Below are 16,883 nucleotides of genomic sequence, written 5' to 3'. Positions count from 1 at the left end.
TTGACAAACATGGTCACAGATCTGGCCTGTTAACGAGGCTGTGTAACGACTGGGTGGGTGAAGTTTTTGTTTAAGCAGGATCGGGTATTTTCTTTCATACCCTAGAATCGCATTTTAGTGTGTTTGCTTATTATTAAAGTTTGCATTTGTGTTTAAGCTGCTGCTGGGCTGCCAGTGAACAGCAGCTCAGCTCCAAGTACATCCGCGCATTCAGGAGGGCTGTGGAAATCTCCGTGCAGTGCGCTGTGCAGTGCGCCGTGCAGTGCGATGTGCATCGCGAGTGCATCGCGAGTGCGACGCTTTGGCTCAGAGTAACAGCAGCGCATTTCACTTTGCCGCTTTGACACGTCCCTTAAATATTCTGTGGGTCCGGTTGCACAGCCGAGAACTTGGAGCCGCCTCCCGGGCCAGTCACCGTCCAGGCGTCCCCCAAACCGCCGTCTCAGGAACGGGGCTCGGCGCCTGGGAATGTCTTGTGGGCTGCTTGATCCTCTGTTCTTTCGCTGTTTGTTCTTAAAGGAAATGCTTCTTTATCTCGTTATTGATTTGTACGCTGTGCTGTGACTCAGCTGTAATGATGGTCCACATGAACCGTATCCAAGTAGGACCAGGTTACGATTTTTAAAAAAAAAAAAAGAACAATGAATGTTCTCCCACTCCAGGGAGGTTCCACACAGACAGAACCTGGCTTTTGATGCCTTCGTTAGCTGCTCCCCTGTCTCTCCTCGTTTGGCCCGAGGGCTGCGCTTGCTGAAGATGAAAGTCCTCCCCATTTGTGTGTTTTTGTTGTGGTTTTTGTTTTCATTTTTTTCTGCCTAATTAGAGTATGATAGTTCAGTATTCCGGCGGCCCCGGGCCTCATTGAGGCTGGAGGGACACGGTGCAGTGCAGGTGACGGGTCACGGCGGGTCCTTAGGAGCGGGTTGCCGGCCGAAAGCTTAGACACCTGCAAGCGTAGGGGATGTGAGAAAAGATGAAACCCGCAACAAGAGAACTGGGAAGGATTTATTTTATTTGTTCTGTGCAAAGTATTCAGCCTGAATGGTTACATAATACGCCTTAACTCTTAAAGGTCAAACATGTAAAGAATTTCCCCGCGAGGAAACAAAGCGAAAAGAAAGCCTTCGTCTCCTCCATTAAAATCTGCAGGAGGAGCAGAACCGCGGGAAGCCAAACTGGGAGCACCTAAACGAGGACCTGCACGTGCTGATCACCGTGGAGGACTCGCAGAACAGGGCCGAAATCAAGCTGAAGAGGGCCGTGGAGGAGGTGAAGAAGCTGCTGGTCCCAGCGGTGAGTCGCGGGGCCGGGGCCGAGGAGGCGGGAGCCGCAGGGAAACTGCCAAACCAGAGGTATTGAGGAGTGGGCGGGATCACCGTATGCTGTCACTCACAGAGTAACCAATGAAAACTCTACTCTAGTGACTGACAGTGCAGAGTAATCCTTGCCATCTCAGTCACAAAGACTCATGTAGCTACACTGAACTATATCAAAGTACTAGGCATGGGGGTTCTGTCCCAGTGTCAGTGGGGGGGGGGGGGGAGCAGCTCCGTGGCTCCTTCAGACTGACGGGGGGGCAGTGTGGTGATTCTGACCCGATAACGGGGGGTGGAAGCGGCTCCATGGTTCCTTCAGAGTGGCGGGGGGGGCGGGGCAGTGTGGTGGTTCTGTCTCGGTGTCGGTGGTGGGGGGGGGAGCAGCTCCGCGGTTCCATCTGGGGGGGGGGGCAGTGTCAACCCAGGCATGTCGTACATTGCATCATCCTCTGGGAAAGGGATGTCTTCCGGAAAGCGCTGTCGTCATCCCTCCCTGCGGCTGCCACTGCGTGACACTGTCAAGAGGGGGGGGTTGCAAGCTGTACGCTCAAGACATGAGCAGTAGCGTTTATCTCTCCCCCCCCCCCCCCCCACACACACACACACACACACCAATATGTGCAGTGACCATTCTCGGGGGGTGGAGGTTGGAATCTCAGGAGCAGAGTGCCCTGACCTTTAACCTTTGAACAGCACTCCCTGGACGTGCTGCCTCATTGGTCAGCAATACTGGCCCTCTGCCCGGCCTCCCGACCCCCCCAGGCCACAGATAGAGAAGCCACTCCCTACCCAGCACTAAAGGCCTGTTCTTGAATGCCGTTGGCTGCAAGGTCTTTATGGATGTTAGGGACTGACCCAGACTCCGTGTCTTGTGCAGAGTGGACAGTGAACACGACCAGTCAGGAGGAAATGAAATGCAATGCATTCTGGGTAATGTTCTTTATCTCAGGCTTTTGCCGTTTATTTCTCTGGCAGTATTCCTCTCTCACACACACAAACATAAGCAGAGTCTCCCCTGAAAGTACCGCTTTGCTTAGGACCCGTCACTTCTGCAGGGGTAGTGAAGTCTTTCATTTCTGCTGTTCCGCCCTCCGCATGACTGGGACACCGTGAACAGATTTACCCCGTAGCATCAGGTGTGACGTGAGCAGCTTGTAAAAGCAGCTCCTGCTCAACACCCCCGACTCCGGCACATGGCAGATGGAGAGTCGCTGTGGCTGTGCTGTGCTGTGCTGTACCGCCTTAACCTCCACCTGAGCGGCCTGTGTGTCTCTCTGTCTGTCTGTCTGTTTCTCTGTCTGTCTGTTTCACTCTTTGTCTGTCTGTCTGTCTCTCTGTCTGTCTGTTTCTCTCTTTGTCTCCCTGTCTGCCTGTCTGTTTCTCTGTCTGTCTGTTTCTCTCTTTGTCTGTCTCTCTGTTTGTCTCTCTGTCTGTCTGTCTCTCTGTCTGTTTCTCTCTTTGTCTGTCTGTCTGCCTGTCTGTTTCTCTGTCTGTCTGTTTCTCTCTTTGTCTGTCTCTCTGTTTGTCTCTCTGTCTGCCTGTCTCTCTGTCTGTTTGTTTCTCTGTCTGTCTGTTTCTCTCTCTGTCTGCCTGTCTCTCTGTCTGTTTGTCTCTCTGTCTGTTTGTTTCTCTGTCTGTCTGTTTCTCTGTCTCCATAAAGCTGGGCAGAGGAGTTCACTGGGTGTTTAAGGGAGTTGGGAGGGGGGGTGGCAGGCTGGTGGTCTCTAGGATAACACAGAGCTGGAAGTTGAATGAAGAGATGGATCGCCACGGCAACATGCTGGCTCTGCTCAAGAGGAGAAAAACAGGAGGCGAATAGAGCCCTGAGCCGGCGTCGGACGCCCCAGACAGCAAATCCGTCTTCATCCTCTCACACGCTCTCTCACGGGTCTGCGTGGGGGACGGACGTTTGATTTAGACGCCTTTGCTACCGACAGGTTGTTCGTTAGGTGACTCCAGACCGCCGGAGTTGACCAAAATCGTCATGCACCAGAGAGAGATCTGCTGGTGCGGTTTCACTGGACGACAAACGCAGCATGCTCACAGATCACGTGGCTGGAAGACTATGCCGCTCAGCTGGCCTTCCGCAAACTTCCGCAAGTTTTTCTGGTGTGGATCTGCGTCGTCATGGTTACCGCAGCCCTAGTTGTCTGGGTTTTGCAGCAGCTGCCAAGGTGTCCTTCTCAGATATACAATGGCCTCAGTCTTCCAGTGTTCAAATACCACTTCGTATTCCAACTGGATTTTAAGAGTGACCGTTACACTTTGTATAAACGATGTACATCATATAAAACGATGTATGTTCTGTCTGCTGGGGGATTTTCCCAGGCTTGCAGTGGGACAGGTGTTTAGTTTTACTTTGTATCGAGCTACGTTACAATAAGGGTAGTTTTATAGTACGCATTTTTTCCCAGGGACTGCAGATATGGAGAATGTGGCGCGGGGCACGACAAGCTGAGGACGCACTGGGCGTCCCACATGAGTGACGAGATGAAACGCGGCCTTCACGTGGCTGGGTTTGCGAGGCCCGGCGCCTCGCTGTCGTTTGCCGGATTGGTTATTTTTAAAGAGGTTTCCTGCGCAGTTGGCCGTTAATTTATTTAGAGAGACGCGCAGATCAAAACGAGGAGTGGTGTAAAAGCGATGTCGCTAAAAGCAAAACGCATTAGCTTAGCATATTAATGAGGGAGGGTAACGCACAAGGTCAAGCAGAGCATGCAGGTGAAGCGGACGGGGCGGGGAGTGAAGGTCCCCCACCCACCAGAAAATCCTCTTTGGCGTCCTCATCAGATGAGCAAAGAGGATCTGAGACACTCTTGGCACAGCCACCCGGTTCAGGGTTTCTGGGAGGACTGGGGACTGGCCGGGGTCTGGTACTGGTTAGGGGCAGCTGAATCCGGTTGAGACAGGCTGTTGTGCCCCAAGCCTGGAAAAAAACGATTTGCCAAGGAAGACCAATGACTCTTCCCAAGCCGACTGCAAAGGGTTAAGCGTCCTGCCTTCCTGTTGGATGGCTTTAGGCCCACCCGAGTCTGTCCAAAATAATGCCCGTCTGTTTCAGTGCCTGTCCCAGACATATCTGTAGGTGCTGATTGGTCAGACCAGAGGACTTGAGATGGAAATTGCAATGATGGCTTTGCTGCTTCCACATGAATGGTGCCACATGTGGCTTCACAAATGCTCACTTTTTGGAAAAGTCCAGAAATTGCAGAGCAGCAGGGTCTGTCTTCATGAGGATGTCTGTACAGGATTAGGAGAGTGGCATGTTTCTAGGTAAAGGGCTGTGCCCCATCGATAAGGTAAGGGTTCCACAGCTCATGCCAGTCTCATGCCAGTCTCATGCCAGTCTCATGGCATGCTCTCCATCTACGATGGACGCCAGCTTTAGCTGCCTCACCCAGTGTGCAGCCCAGTGACCACGCGTGACCTGTATGCCACGACAGATGGGGGAAGGTTGTGCAAGCGGGAGTGAGGGCAGCCGGTCAGTGGATCAGAGAGTGACACACACACACACACACACACTCACACGGGGATCGGGCCGGCCCAGCTACTGGTGCCACACTTACCTTTGAGCATCTGGACACACACGTGGGCCTCTTCTGTTTTTCTGGGGGAGAGGTAAATGCTTGTTTGTTTTCGTTTTGTCATCTGTTCACTTTTATTTAATCAGAAAAGTGCCCCCCCCCCCCCATCGTTCTCATGTCCTTGAGCCAGGGATAAGAGATTAGCATGGAAAAATGCCCCAAACCTGCCCTTTCATTGGGGAGCCACATGGGGGCAATCCCCGGGCAGGCGATGCGCAGGAACTCCCCGGTTTCGGTGGGGGGGGGGGTTCGGTTGGGGTGTTCACTGTCCTGTTTCTGCTGCATTGTTTGGGCCTGGATTTCATTTCTCTCTTTGCCCTGCAGTGGTGGCAGAAGGAGGTCACAGGCCAGAGGCAGTGCACTGGGAGGCAGGCCAAGTGTGGCGAGGCAGTGCACTGGGAGGTAGGCCAAGTGTGGCGAGGCAGTGCACTGGGAGGCTGGCCAAGCGTGGCGTGTGACCTGTTTTTTTAACCCCACACCTCAGCCTGTAGCGGCCGGCCGTGATTGGGGCCGGCAGGCATCCAGCGCCGTAACCCAATCTGCCCAGCAACGTAGACTCCGCCGCTGCTGACAGCTGTGGTGACTGGGGACACCATGTGACAAGTCACTCAGAGGACTTTCTCTTGTACATTCACACCCAGACCCAGCTCCATGGGGAGGCCACAGTGCCACCTGCAGGCCTGGATGAGGAACTGTCTTATCCTATCAGCTTTTTTTTTACCTCTGTATTACACGGGATCTTTCTTTGCCTTGTCCTTGGTGGTGGCTGGAAAGTGTCACCAGTAGCGAGGTTTTGAGGGTCAATACCGCCTGCTTTCCCCGCATGTGACTGCACAGCTGGAATGCAGCATGCCAAGCCATTCACCCCGGGGGCTTCACGGGTCTGGGGTAGGCAGCGTTCTGCTGGATTCTGCTCATCCAGATCTCCAGACTCCTGCCGGGGTCAATGTCTGTAGAGCTGGAGTTTTTGGAAGCTTCTCTGCAGCCCGAAGAAAGCAGGCTTGTTCTTCATGAGGCCCTGATCTTTCGGCCTTGATAAGCAGAGCCCCCCCCCCACCGAACCTCCTGAACTGCCTCCTCCGATGAATGTCCACGCATATTGCTGATTTCCCGCTGCAGGCGGCGGACCGTCCCACCAGTCAGCCCGATCACTGGCTTGGCTCTCCGCACTGGGCCGTCAGGGCGGCTCGCATCGACAGGCCTCCGCGGAGGTGTAGGCCGCCACAGCAGGCCGCCAGGGAGCCGCGGTGGTGAACAGCTGCACCCCCCCACACACACACCTCCATGGTCTAACCTCTCACCCCCCCATCTCCAGGCGGAGGGGGAGGACAGCCTGAAGAAGATGCAGCTGATGGAACTCGCCATCCTTAACGGAACCTACCGCGATGCCAACATCAAGTCCCGTAAGACGTGACCTTTGACCTCTACTGGGGCTGGGGGAGGTCCTTACTTTCCTAAGCAGTCGTGCTGTTTCACCAAACATTTACTTAATCCTGTATGTATCCCCCCCCCCCCCCCCAGCTACCCTCTCTTTCTCCTTAGCCACTGCGGCCCAGGCCCCGCGCATCCTCACGGCTCCTGCCTCAGCGATGCCCCCCGCCGCCCTGCGAGCAGCGCCCACCGCAGTGCCCCCTGCAGGCCCCGCTCTTATGCCCCTCATTCGGCAGATCCAGACCTCCGCCCTCATGCCGGGTGCCACGCCCCACGCTGCCACCCTGCTGCCCCAAACTCCAGAGTCGGGCCTCATCTACGCCCCGTACGAGTACCCCTACGCCCTGGCGCCGGCGTCCATCATGGAATACCCCATCGACGCCAGCGGAGTGCTAGGTAAGCCTTCAGAGTTCCCCCTACTGGGCCGGATGTGTAACAGTAGCATCTGAATATGTCGGCTGACCTAACCCACAGATACTGGGAGCGCTGGATCCATGTTAGGGGGCTGCTGTTTAACCTTTGGGCAGCAGGACATCCGCCTGCAGTAATGGGGTTAGAGTTAGGCAGAGTTACGGGGTGTCTGCATTGTGAGGGAGGTCGTAGGTCATCCGAGGGCTCTTTGTGTAATGGTGCATCCTGAAACACAGGCCGTCCGAAGCCTAACCGGCCTCCTCTTGCTCTCTTAGGTGTGGCTTTCCCCACGAAAGGCTAAACGGCCCTCTCTGCCTGCCCCCCCCCTCCCCGACTGCCATTTACATGAACTGGGACAGAATAACACTCGCTTAGATTAATACTGTGTTTGGGTAATAAAAAAATTCACTTCATAGCCGTACTAATCATTTCCCTGAGTGTAGCTGTCTCTGGGATGCTCAGTTTGAGGTTGTGCATGCGCAGGCGTGCGGGAGGGTGTTTGGCTTTCCGACCCCACCCTGATCACATGACTAGGGAAGCCTCGTATCAACCATTCCTGAACCAAGGACCCAAGTCGGCGGCGGCTGCCTGCGTTCAGGACTTCCGGCACCACAAAGCATCGCCGTACACGTCCTTATTGAAGGATATCCGCTGTGCCTTCAGTCTCTCTTGTGCTGTGTTTTATTTCCTGTTGGTGTTTGCTGCTGTCGTTTAATAAGCGTCTCCTGTCTCTGTCGAGCTGTGAGTGGGAGACCGAGCCGCTAACTGCCTGGCGTGTGTCACCATCCAAGCAGGTGCGGTCGCCACTAAGGTTCGAAGGCACGAGGTTCGAGTTCACCCTTACCAAAGGGTCGTGACCTCTGACAGAGGTTAGTTTAGCTCCGGCGTTCTTCTCGTGTGCATGGGGGGGCTTGGGGGGCGGGGGGAACTGTCATACACTGGACACAAGTGGACACGAGCATCTGCAGAAAGCAGCAGTTCATGAAGAGACTGTGTTTACTCTGGGTTTAGTTTTCACTGCATGCATCTTTATTTCATATGCTTATTTATTTTATTTTACTTTATTTTATTTTATTTTATTTTATTTTGTCCATTGTGGGAAATTAGCAAAAGTCTTAATTTCAGATTTGAATGAAAGGCCGAATGTTTGGGGTCAGTGGTGAGAGAAGCAGACGCTAGGCGCTCTTATGCGCAGACTTAGCGCAGGCGGCTTCGCCGTCGCAGCCGTCGGCCACACTGCGCTCTTAAAGGTACAGGGCCGAGAGGAAGGGAACCAGGTGTGTGAGCGTGCCGAGCAGAGGCCTGCAGATGGATGATCAGGGGTGATCTCCGTCCAGCTCAACAGCGGGGAGTTTTACTCCTGTTCTGGTTGGGCCGCCTCGCCCGCCGACTTTGGCACGATCAGCGTAGGAGCAGATAATGTGATGGATGTGACCGGAACGCACTGACTGCAGTGCTGCATAGCCCTGCTCTGTGAGGAGGCCTGACAGTCATTGTACTGCCTAATGCTGTGTTTCTGACCCGCTAAACGATACCAAAAGAAGCCACTTTTCCCCCAAATAAGTTTTATTACTGTCATTAGTATCAGCGGTACATTCCTGAGCTTCCTGTGGATTTGAGCAGACTTCATCCAGTCTTGTGTGTGTGTGTGTGTGTGTGTGTGTGTGTGTGTGTGTGTGTGTGTTTGTGTGTGTGTGTGTTTGTGTGTGTCTGTGTGTGTGTGTGTTTGTGTGTGTCTGTGTGTGTGTGTGTTTGTGTGTGTGTGTGTGTCTGTGTGTGTGTGTGTGTGTCTGTGTGTGTGTGTCTGTGTGTGTGTGTGTGTGTCTGTGTGTGTCTGTCTGTGTGTGTGTGTGTGCCTGTGTGTGTGTGTGTGTGCCTGTGTGTGTGTGTCTGTGTGTGTGTGTGTGCCTGTGTGTGTGTGTGTGTGTGTGTGTAGTCAGCTCAGTGTGGACTTAGAATGGCTTGCTAGGCTCAGTTGAAAAATAGGTTCTGCTTAAGAAGTAAATGTCTTCTGCACTTACTAATGAGGTAGTTTTGGAGTCTGACTGTAACTCTTATGGTGAGCTTTGTAATCGGGCTCTTTCCGGCTTTCCTAAAATGTAGATGTAATTGACTAGGGGTGTGTAGATGTCGACTTGGGATTTTAATATGAACTAAACTACTGTGACTGATAATATGTCAGTACTTGGATACTACAGTTCAGAAGTAGCTATTAATCAGAACACCAACGTGTATCGAGCGTGACTCGTCTTGGGTCCCTGGAACCGGACATTAAAAATGCCGGCAGAATCTCGTAGTGCATGAAGTGGGATGGATGAGGCATCCACACCGTGTCAGGTGGGATGTGATAGACCCACCCACTGCGAATTTCTGGCCAATCACTGTCTCTCATGCCTCGCAGAGGATCACAGGTGTACAGTGGTGGTTTTCCTATATTTATTTTTTGATGTCTTGCCATAGATAATGAAGGAATTTAACGTTTTATGACTACTTTGGGATTCGGTAGTAAACATCCTGCTCTTTATCTAGTGGGTCAGCTGACCTTTCAGAAGAATTATTACAAACGGGGGTCAGAGGGCGTTTTCTGGGTTGAATGACCGTCTTCTCTACATGTGGCAGGAATGGTGAAGGCCTACACTTAGCGGGAGGCAGACAGTCACCCCCAGCACCGCCTGCAGGGGCAGCGTAGAGCAAGGCGAGATGGCAGGAGCGTAACTCGAGTCCTCAGATAGTGTCGGTCCGATCGTACTTGAGAACTTTTACCTTTCACTGTGAGCTTCTTTTGTTGTTTTGTTGTTATTGTTGATTTTTTTATAAAGAGAGAATAGAATTTACTGTTTTTTTAAAACAAAAATATATATACAATGAAAATGAAAATATAAAACAGAAGTGTGCCTAAAATGTCAATTGTGTGCCATAAACTAGAGAGTACTGCATAGCCTTTTTCTGTAGGACAGACAGTATACTTTGGAATATGATAAACTTCTTTTAATTCTAAGTATTTTTGTTGACTGTGAGACTGTGGCTTGACCTGTCAGTGTTTATATGCGTGATCATTTACGACGTCACATTCTGTAAAGCTAATGCAGCTCCACTGCATTCCATGTTAATGTTGCTCTGAGTCGTGAGACCAGTACTTTTTTGACGTTGTTGTAAATAGATGAAAAATACCTGAAAGGCAATAAAAGCTATATTGAGTAAAAAAATGATCGTATATTTTGAGCTTTTTTGTTAAATGCAGATCTCTTAAAGGCCTGTGAGCCAACAGCTGCCTTTCCCAGCTTCAGAACGAGCCTAACGCCAGAATTGGGTCCGAGCAATAATCATACTGACTTTTTGTTTTGGACCTTCTTGCTGTCTAGCTGTTTGACTGACACTAACCGTCGCCCCATGATAGCAGTCTCATTTAATTTCATAATCGGTTTTGTTTCCTGCTTATTTTGTTAACATTTGACACCTGATAGTGGGCTTGTGTGAAATCATGACCCTCCCATGATTTTACTGGGTTGTCTAGGTAATGTCAGTCTGGCGTGTTCTTAGCTATGATTAGTTCTACCATGTTGCCATCCAACCATTACTACCTGGGACTAATCTCCTCTCTATCTTTTTCCTTTTGTTTTCTTCTCCTCTCTCTGTTTGTTGTTTTTTTTTTTTCTTCTAACCACCCAGCCGCCACAGGCAACTAACCTTTGACCTTCTGACCTCTGAACTCTGCACCCAATGATGACCTGACCGCTTCCTGCCCCGCTGACCAGCTCTCTGGCCACGTCTTCCCTCCGCCATCTCGCGGTTGCCGGGAGAGCCCAAGCCACAGCTTCTCACCCTAACAACGCGCCCTAGTGACTTCACTCTGCCCTCCCCTGCCCCCCCGGACCCAGGCCCCGCCCCCCCGGACCCAGGCCCCACCCCCAGATCTAGGCCCCACCTCCTTTTCCCCGCCTACCCGCTCTGTTGCTGCCCATTCCCGGTCAGGTGATCATGGTCCTGTACCTGCACTGAATAGTGAAGCAATAAGGTCCAATTTGTCCCGCCTTGGCTTGCCCCCCACCCCAACCCTGCCCCCACCCTCCCACCTCTCCAGCCTTGTGAAGAGAAGCAGAACGCCGAGATCTGACAGCAGCCCCATGGGGGGGGGGCGAGCTGGTGCCATCCTCTCTACAATGGGTGTGGGGGTCCCTCCCAAATCACAGGCACCCTGCTGGGGGGCCTCGGGCCTCTCCCCCGCAGCGTGCTCATCAAGTCCCCAGGGTGTCGTGCCACCCAGCCTTCCTCTCCGGCACGTCACCATCACACGCACACACACACCCCCCCCACCGCAGGAACACGCGCCTGTGATCCGTATGAGTGTTCCTGGGTGTGGGGGGGCGTCATCCAGCACGGGTAGGTGCAGCCCAAAGCATCCGCCAACTGTCAGCGCCCCCAGCCGGTCCTGAAGGGCCTGAGCCGCCGGTCACCGCCAGCGACCTGCTTCCGGAGGGTTCCGCACGCGTGCTGCTCGCGGCCGATCAGCCCTGCCACTGCAGAGCCGGAGTTTGAAAAACTTACTCTGGGTTTTGTATCTGAATCACATCGTGGGCAGGGGGGGGAGTCCGTCATAGACGGGTCTCTCCAGTCCTCCTGCGGTAGGGTGACACAGCGAAGGAACCGGGCCCCCCAGGACCGCAGGTAGCGGTACCAGCGACCCATGTCGCTGCCCGCGGGCCGTGACGAAGCAGCCGTGTAAAAAGCACCCTTTTCGAAGGATGTAAAAGCCATGCTCTGAATTTATGGGAGGAAGAAACTGCTGACTTAATGTACAATATCTGGGAATTAGCAAACAAACACTGAAATATTAAATATGTACTTTTATGATACAGGGGTGCTGCAGAAGAGTAGGAGTATATTTTTCAGAAGTGTAGCCTTTTCTATCTTACAGTATTGTATAGAAAACATGGAACAAAGAAGCCCTTTATGTCACCATAGGAGGTAATTTCCAGCACAGGGAGGGGGACTCTCCTTTTTGCGGATGGAGAAGCATCGACCAAAACAGCCTTCTGTTCTTTTGTTTTTTCATTAAGCATTTATGACGTTGAGGAAAAAAAAAATAACATGAAAGTGCCTTATGTCCCGCTGGCCAATGAGCAGCCTGGAGTCTGCAGCTCCCTCCCACCAGCGGTGGGGGGGGGGGGGGGGGCTCTTGGGCCGGCAGCAGGCTGGCCTGTGCCTCGCTCCAGCCGAGGAGAATGGATCGAGTCGCAGCTGGCCTTCCCTGCCAGGGCGGCGTTTAGATTGGCTTCCGAAGACTGTTCTTCACGACGGTCATTAATAATAATCATAATAATAATAAATAATAATAACAGCGGCCGAGGAGCTGTGGCGTGGCTGTGGACCTTAACGTATAGCTGTCCCCATCATGGCCATCGCCTGCGCCTAGCAGGAAGCCTAAATCTGCACGTAGGGGCTTGTGGGATTTGGAGTTCAGCAGTTGTAGTCTCTCATTATTCTCTCCCCTTACAGGTACCGGTTTGTTTTTAACCCTAACCTGCCCCAGCAGCTGTACTGAAACGCGCCTGCAAGTTCTCCACATTAATATCTACCTTCAGGGTTTGTTTTTAACCCTGACCTGCCCCAGCAGCTGTACTGAAACGCGCCTGCAAGTTCTCCACATTAATATCTACCTTCAGGGTTTGTTTGACTGACACTTTGTGTTATTACTGGTCCTGCGATTTTTAGATTCCCACTGTGACTCGCCGCAGTCCTGTAGTACCAGATCGTCCTGTAGAGCTCTGCCATCAGGCTACTGTGTGAATGTCGGGGCTTTGGGGCCCTTGTGGGTGTGGCCATGATTATGACATCAGCAGCAGGCTCCTCCCTCTTCGCTTACTATGCAAATAATGGGGCTCCACTGGTGATTGTTTTCTCTGGCATGAAGTGTCTTCCTGGCTACATTTACATATATAGTGCCATATCTCAATGCTGCGGGACAGGCTGAGGAGGACGGGGACGTCCTCAGTCACCCCGGCAGAGTTACGTTCGATGACATCATCTCACTGTCATGCAATACGCAATGCACCTCAATGTATGATGGTCGCATCATTGATTTGATTTCCAGTATTACTTTTTGTTTTCCTTTCTTTCTGTGGATGCCTGTTCATTTAGTAGCCAGTTTTGAGTTTGTTCCTGTGTGTCCTTTGTAAGATGCCAAACCATTGACGTTTCATATTTGAGTTTCTTTGCTCTAATGCTTTTTATTTTGAAGTGTACAAATTTATTGCCTCTAAGCACGAGAAAATCACACAGACATGTTTGCAGTTACGGCTGAAATTGTGTACTTTTCTATTCTATTTTGTATGTATGTAATAAAAAAGATATTGACTTATTTCTAGATATGAACCGCAAAGGGGTCAACAAAAACACTAAAGATCAAAATTGTACAGGTTTCAAACGATGTGCCTGGTATTTCTCTGCAGACCTGTATGCCTTACGGTGACTAATGATTTACTCCAGGGGCTCGGAAGTCTCCCTGTGCCATGGCAACACAAAGGGGAGAGCGAGGGTGCCCCTAGTGGACGGTGTAAGCCGTCACCTCCATCGCCACCAGTGTTAACTAGCATAGTCTCTGTCCAGCTAATGATGCACGATATATATATAACTGTCTATTAGTGCCGAGTGTGTTTTTAAAAAGCAATATTATGCCGTTTCATTTACTGTTGGTTTTTGGTTGTTTTGACGCGGCATCATTTGGACACCAGGCCAATGCCTGACTGAGCCGGTCGCTTCCGGAGAGTTCCGTCTCCGTGGGGATCGTCCCTCGCTTGCTGTCTCGCCGCTCTCTGCCCGCCAGGCATCACAGATTAACCAGTAGTATTATTTTAATGAACGTCACACATGCAAACTTACTAACAGCGGACAGGGGTCTCAATCGTTAACCGCTCCATTGTCCGTTTTAGATGTCTGCTTTGGTTGTTTTAAAACATGAATTGTGTGTAATTAAACAAAGGGGTGGGGTGAGACGTAACTTTTTAGAATGCTAAACAGAATCATAACCCTTTGTACTGAAAAGCAATAGTGGAATATTGAAATCCTAGTGGAAAAAAATAAATAAAACTAACTTTGGTGCTACATGTCTGTGGCTATTTAATGCTCCTTCCAAGCTATAGTCATGCATACTAATCGCAGATGCGTGTTTAACAGCTGTCCATTAGTAATAAGAGTGAGGATGAGCCATAATCGAAACGTTAAAGGCTGGAGTTAAAATCTGTGAGCAGGAAACAGCCCCTTTCACTCCGGAAGCACCGTCTCCATGACGTCCATTCGGCTGAGAGAGGACGGGATGCTTCAGAGATCATTTCCTAGAACTCATTCCTTTGGCTTGCCGGTGATTCCGGAGCGACGATGCCGGCGTCCCACTGAGACGACGTTGAGAGCGACTCTCCGCGGGGATCCCCCCGTGCTGTTCGCAGGAAGTCACCTGATGGGACGTCACACCAGCCTGTGCCGGGAGGGGAGGGGGGCACCGCAGAGACGGAGGAGGGGCCCTACCGGCCATCAAAGCCGCCACCACATTTTATATGCTAGAAATAATCTAGTACTACAAATAATCTCATTAATATGCATAACGAGCAGTTCTAATAGGCCTGGTTGGAGGCGTGGCGAGCCAATCCTCACGGTCCTCACTAACTGTGTTTTCTGTTTGGTCTCCGCATGTGACTGCATATCCCCCACACGCAAAGGCCTGCCTTTCAGGGAAATGAGCTGCAGGCCACGTGGAGGCTCACACCAGAACCTCCCCACTGCCACCATCTCCCTACCCCTCTCCCTGTCTCTACCCCTCCCCTCCCTCCACAGGGGGCCAGACACATTAGGGAACAGATTTCACCCCTCAGCAGGAATCAATCAAGATGAAATATTATTTTTCCTTACATTTGCATGTGATGGGTGGTGGTGGGGTGGGGGGGCGCGTGGCAAGCTGGTCACCTCATGATTGAAGACTTGACTGGTTATTGGGGAGCAGGAACCCAGTACATTAATCCCTCTGGAAATTGTGGAAAGTTATTGTGTGATTATGTGTGATTGTCCAGATTTCTCCTGGTTATAATTGTGCTTCTCAGTGTGTTTTTTATGCAAAGGTTCTAAATCACATGAAACTTATCGGCACATTTCCACCTCTTTATAAAAGTGTTTACTTTGCTAATATGAGGTCGTGTCTGGAACGTACAGCTGGGGTTTGAAAGGTCGGCATCTCGCTCACATCAGCGGAATGCTGATAGATTCCACTGCTCCTTGATGGCGTGGAGTCTCCGTCACGGTGCATCGGCATGCAAGCCGGTGAGCTGGTAAGCTGGGAATTCACACTCTGATGTAAACAGGGGAAATATCCGGGTCAGAACGGCAAAGCTTCTGAAAGTGCTGGTCTGGTCTCACTCTGGTCTCTACCAGCGTTAGCCTAATGTTAATGTCTGGGTATAGTCCTGGTTTTGTTATGTGTTTGATGATATTTGATGATCTCCTGGCTTCTGGAACATCTACATTGTGGCTCCAGGGTCCCAAGTAGGAAATGTCAACAGAGCACTGAAGCTGTGACATCTGATATCCCACCAATCAATGCCAGTGAACTCGCTCTTCATCATACCCCTAGTGCTAAAAGGGTCACATGACATCTCAGGGAGGCCCTGCTCAATGGCACCCCCTGCAAACTTCAGGTTCTCACGAATTGCCATTTTCTCTTTGTGTGGTGACTGGTCTTCATTTCCTGGCATTTTGCAGGAAAGCTCAGATGAGGCAGGAGGATCCCATGACGGCTCCCTGACAGCCGTCTGCCTGCTGTGTATAATCTTCCACACTCATACATTTCTTTGGACAAAGGCATCTGCTAAACACGTCAACATCAAATCCACATCGAGTTCTCGCCTCCCAAAAAACTGTAGCTCGAAGCCAGATAAAAATCAAGGAGTCGGTGTCGTGTCTGACTGAAACCGAACAATTCTGAAGCGAGCGCAGTGGGAGGGGCGGGGGTAGTACGAATAGCCCAGACTTCACACAGACAAAGGGGCCTCTGTTACACCCCCCCTCACCAAACTGTGAAATACACTGTGACCTAATGGCAGAGGACTCATGATTCAAACTCACAGCCTTCAGTTGATGCTCACTGTTGTCAGTAACTATCCGCACTGATGCCCACATGATTCAGGTATGTACTTCGAAAGTCTGAAACTTAAATTGGTCCATTACATTGAGCACAAATTAATCAAAAACTACCCCAAGAAGGAAGCTGGGGACCATGGTTTTGTAGACGACCAGGAAAGGTGCTCGAGTCTATTTAACGAACCCAGTTGGGGATTCCTCTCTGTTTCATTAATGCCGTTGTTATTCAAGGCTAATTTCCTTCTGGTGAGTAAGAAAGCAAAGCTTCCTCTTTTATTATCCCGTCTGCACGTGACGAAAATGAAAATGCGCGTTTATGGACGTGATGAACAAGTCATGAGACTCCTTGCGGGATGAAAACAGTGATCTCACTATGAAATGTCTGACAATATATCAGCGAATGCCGTCAGAGTAGAAGCAGATGGCAGCATGTAGTATGTGTGATTAACAACAGCGTTTGCATTTTGGATACATGCAGAACATTAATCGCTTCACTGATACACCTCTCGCATGCCTGTGTAATGTACGCAAACAGAGCGGGTCACTATAACGCGTTTTGCCATTTCTGCTGTCTCCATTGTGGCGGAAGGGCTTTCGGCAGCCTGAGCCAGACCCCCTGGGGGGGGTAGGGCGGGGAAATCAAGACTTGCAACCCTTTTGTACGGGAAGGATTCAAGTGAAGTGTGAAGGATTACAAATTTGTTTTATAAGCTGCCCAAAATCCCACAGAGGAGGCCTACTCCTCCCCCCCCCCCCCCCACCCCCACCATACACACACACCTACCCCTCTCATCCTGCCCAGTATGCTTTAAAAGAGAACAGAAGCCTTGCAGCACAGCTCTTTACATCTCCACGGAAACAGGCCCTTGCTGGGGTGCATTTTTTTGGATGGGGGGGCATATATGAGAAGTCCTTAATAACGATGGGTTTAAATGAAATGGGAGAGAGAAGAGCGGAAAAAAGGCAGAAAATGACATCATTGCTGCCTCCCACTGTAGTTGTTTTCTGAGGAAGCCCT

General features: G+C 51.1%; 1 protein-coding gene across 4 annotated transcripts in view; it reads left to right on the top strand.

The window, feature by feature from the left end:
• The window catches only part of qki2 (QKI, KH domain containing, RNA binding 2), a 29,116-nt gene extending 15,271 nt beyond the window's left edge, over positions 1–13,845 (top strand). For 2 of the 4 annotated variants that reach the window (XM_023820252.2, XM_023820251.2), the window contains 5 exons: positions 1,150–1,293; positions 6,216–6,303; positions 6,422–6,727; positions 7,534–7,611; positions 10,412–13,845. In XM_023820252.2, the coding sequence (XP_023676020.1) occupies positions 1,150–1,293; positions 6,216–6,303; positions 6,422–6,727; positions 7,534–7,611; positions 10,412–10,428 (633 nt within the window). In that variant the 3' untranslated portion in view covers positions 10,429–13,845. Of the gene's footprint in view, positions 1–1,149; positions 1,294–6,215; positions 6,304–6,421; positions 6,728–7,017; positions 9,949–10,411 lie in introns of those variants that run through there. The other 2 variants (XM_023820253.2, XM_072703802.1) reach the window with 2 other exon arrangements.
• Positions 13,846–16,883: the final 3,038 nt, after the last annotated feature.

This window comes from Paramormyrops kingsleyae, chromosome 20 (genome assembly GCF_048594095.1).
Source record: "Paramormyrops kingsleyae isolate MSU_618 chromosome 20, PKINGS_0.4, whole genome shotgun sequence".
Classification (NCBI taxonomy): Eukaryota; Metazoa; Chordata; class Actinopteri; order Osteoglossiformes; family Mormyridae; genus Paramormyrops; species Paramormyrops kingsleyae.
The sequence above is the reverse complement of the archived record's forward strand: the minus strand, read 5'-3'. Positions and strand labels throughout refer to the sequence as shown.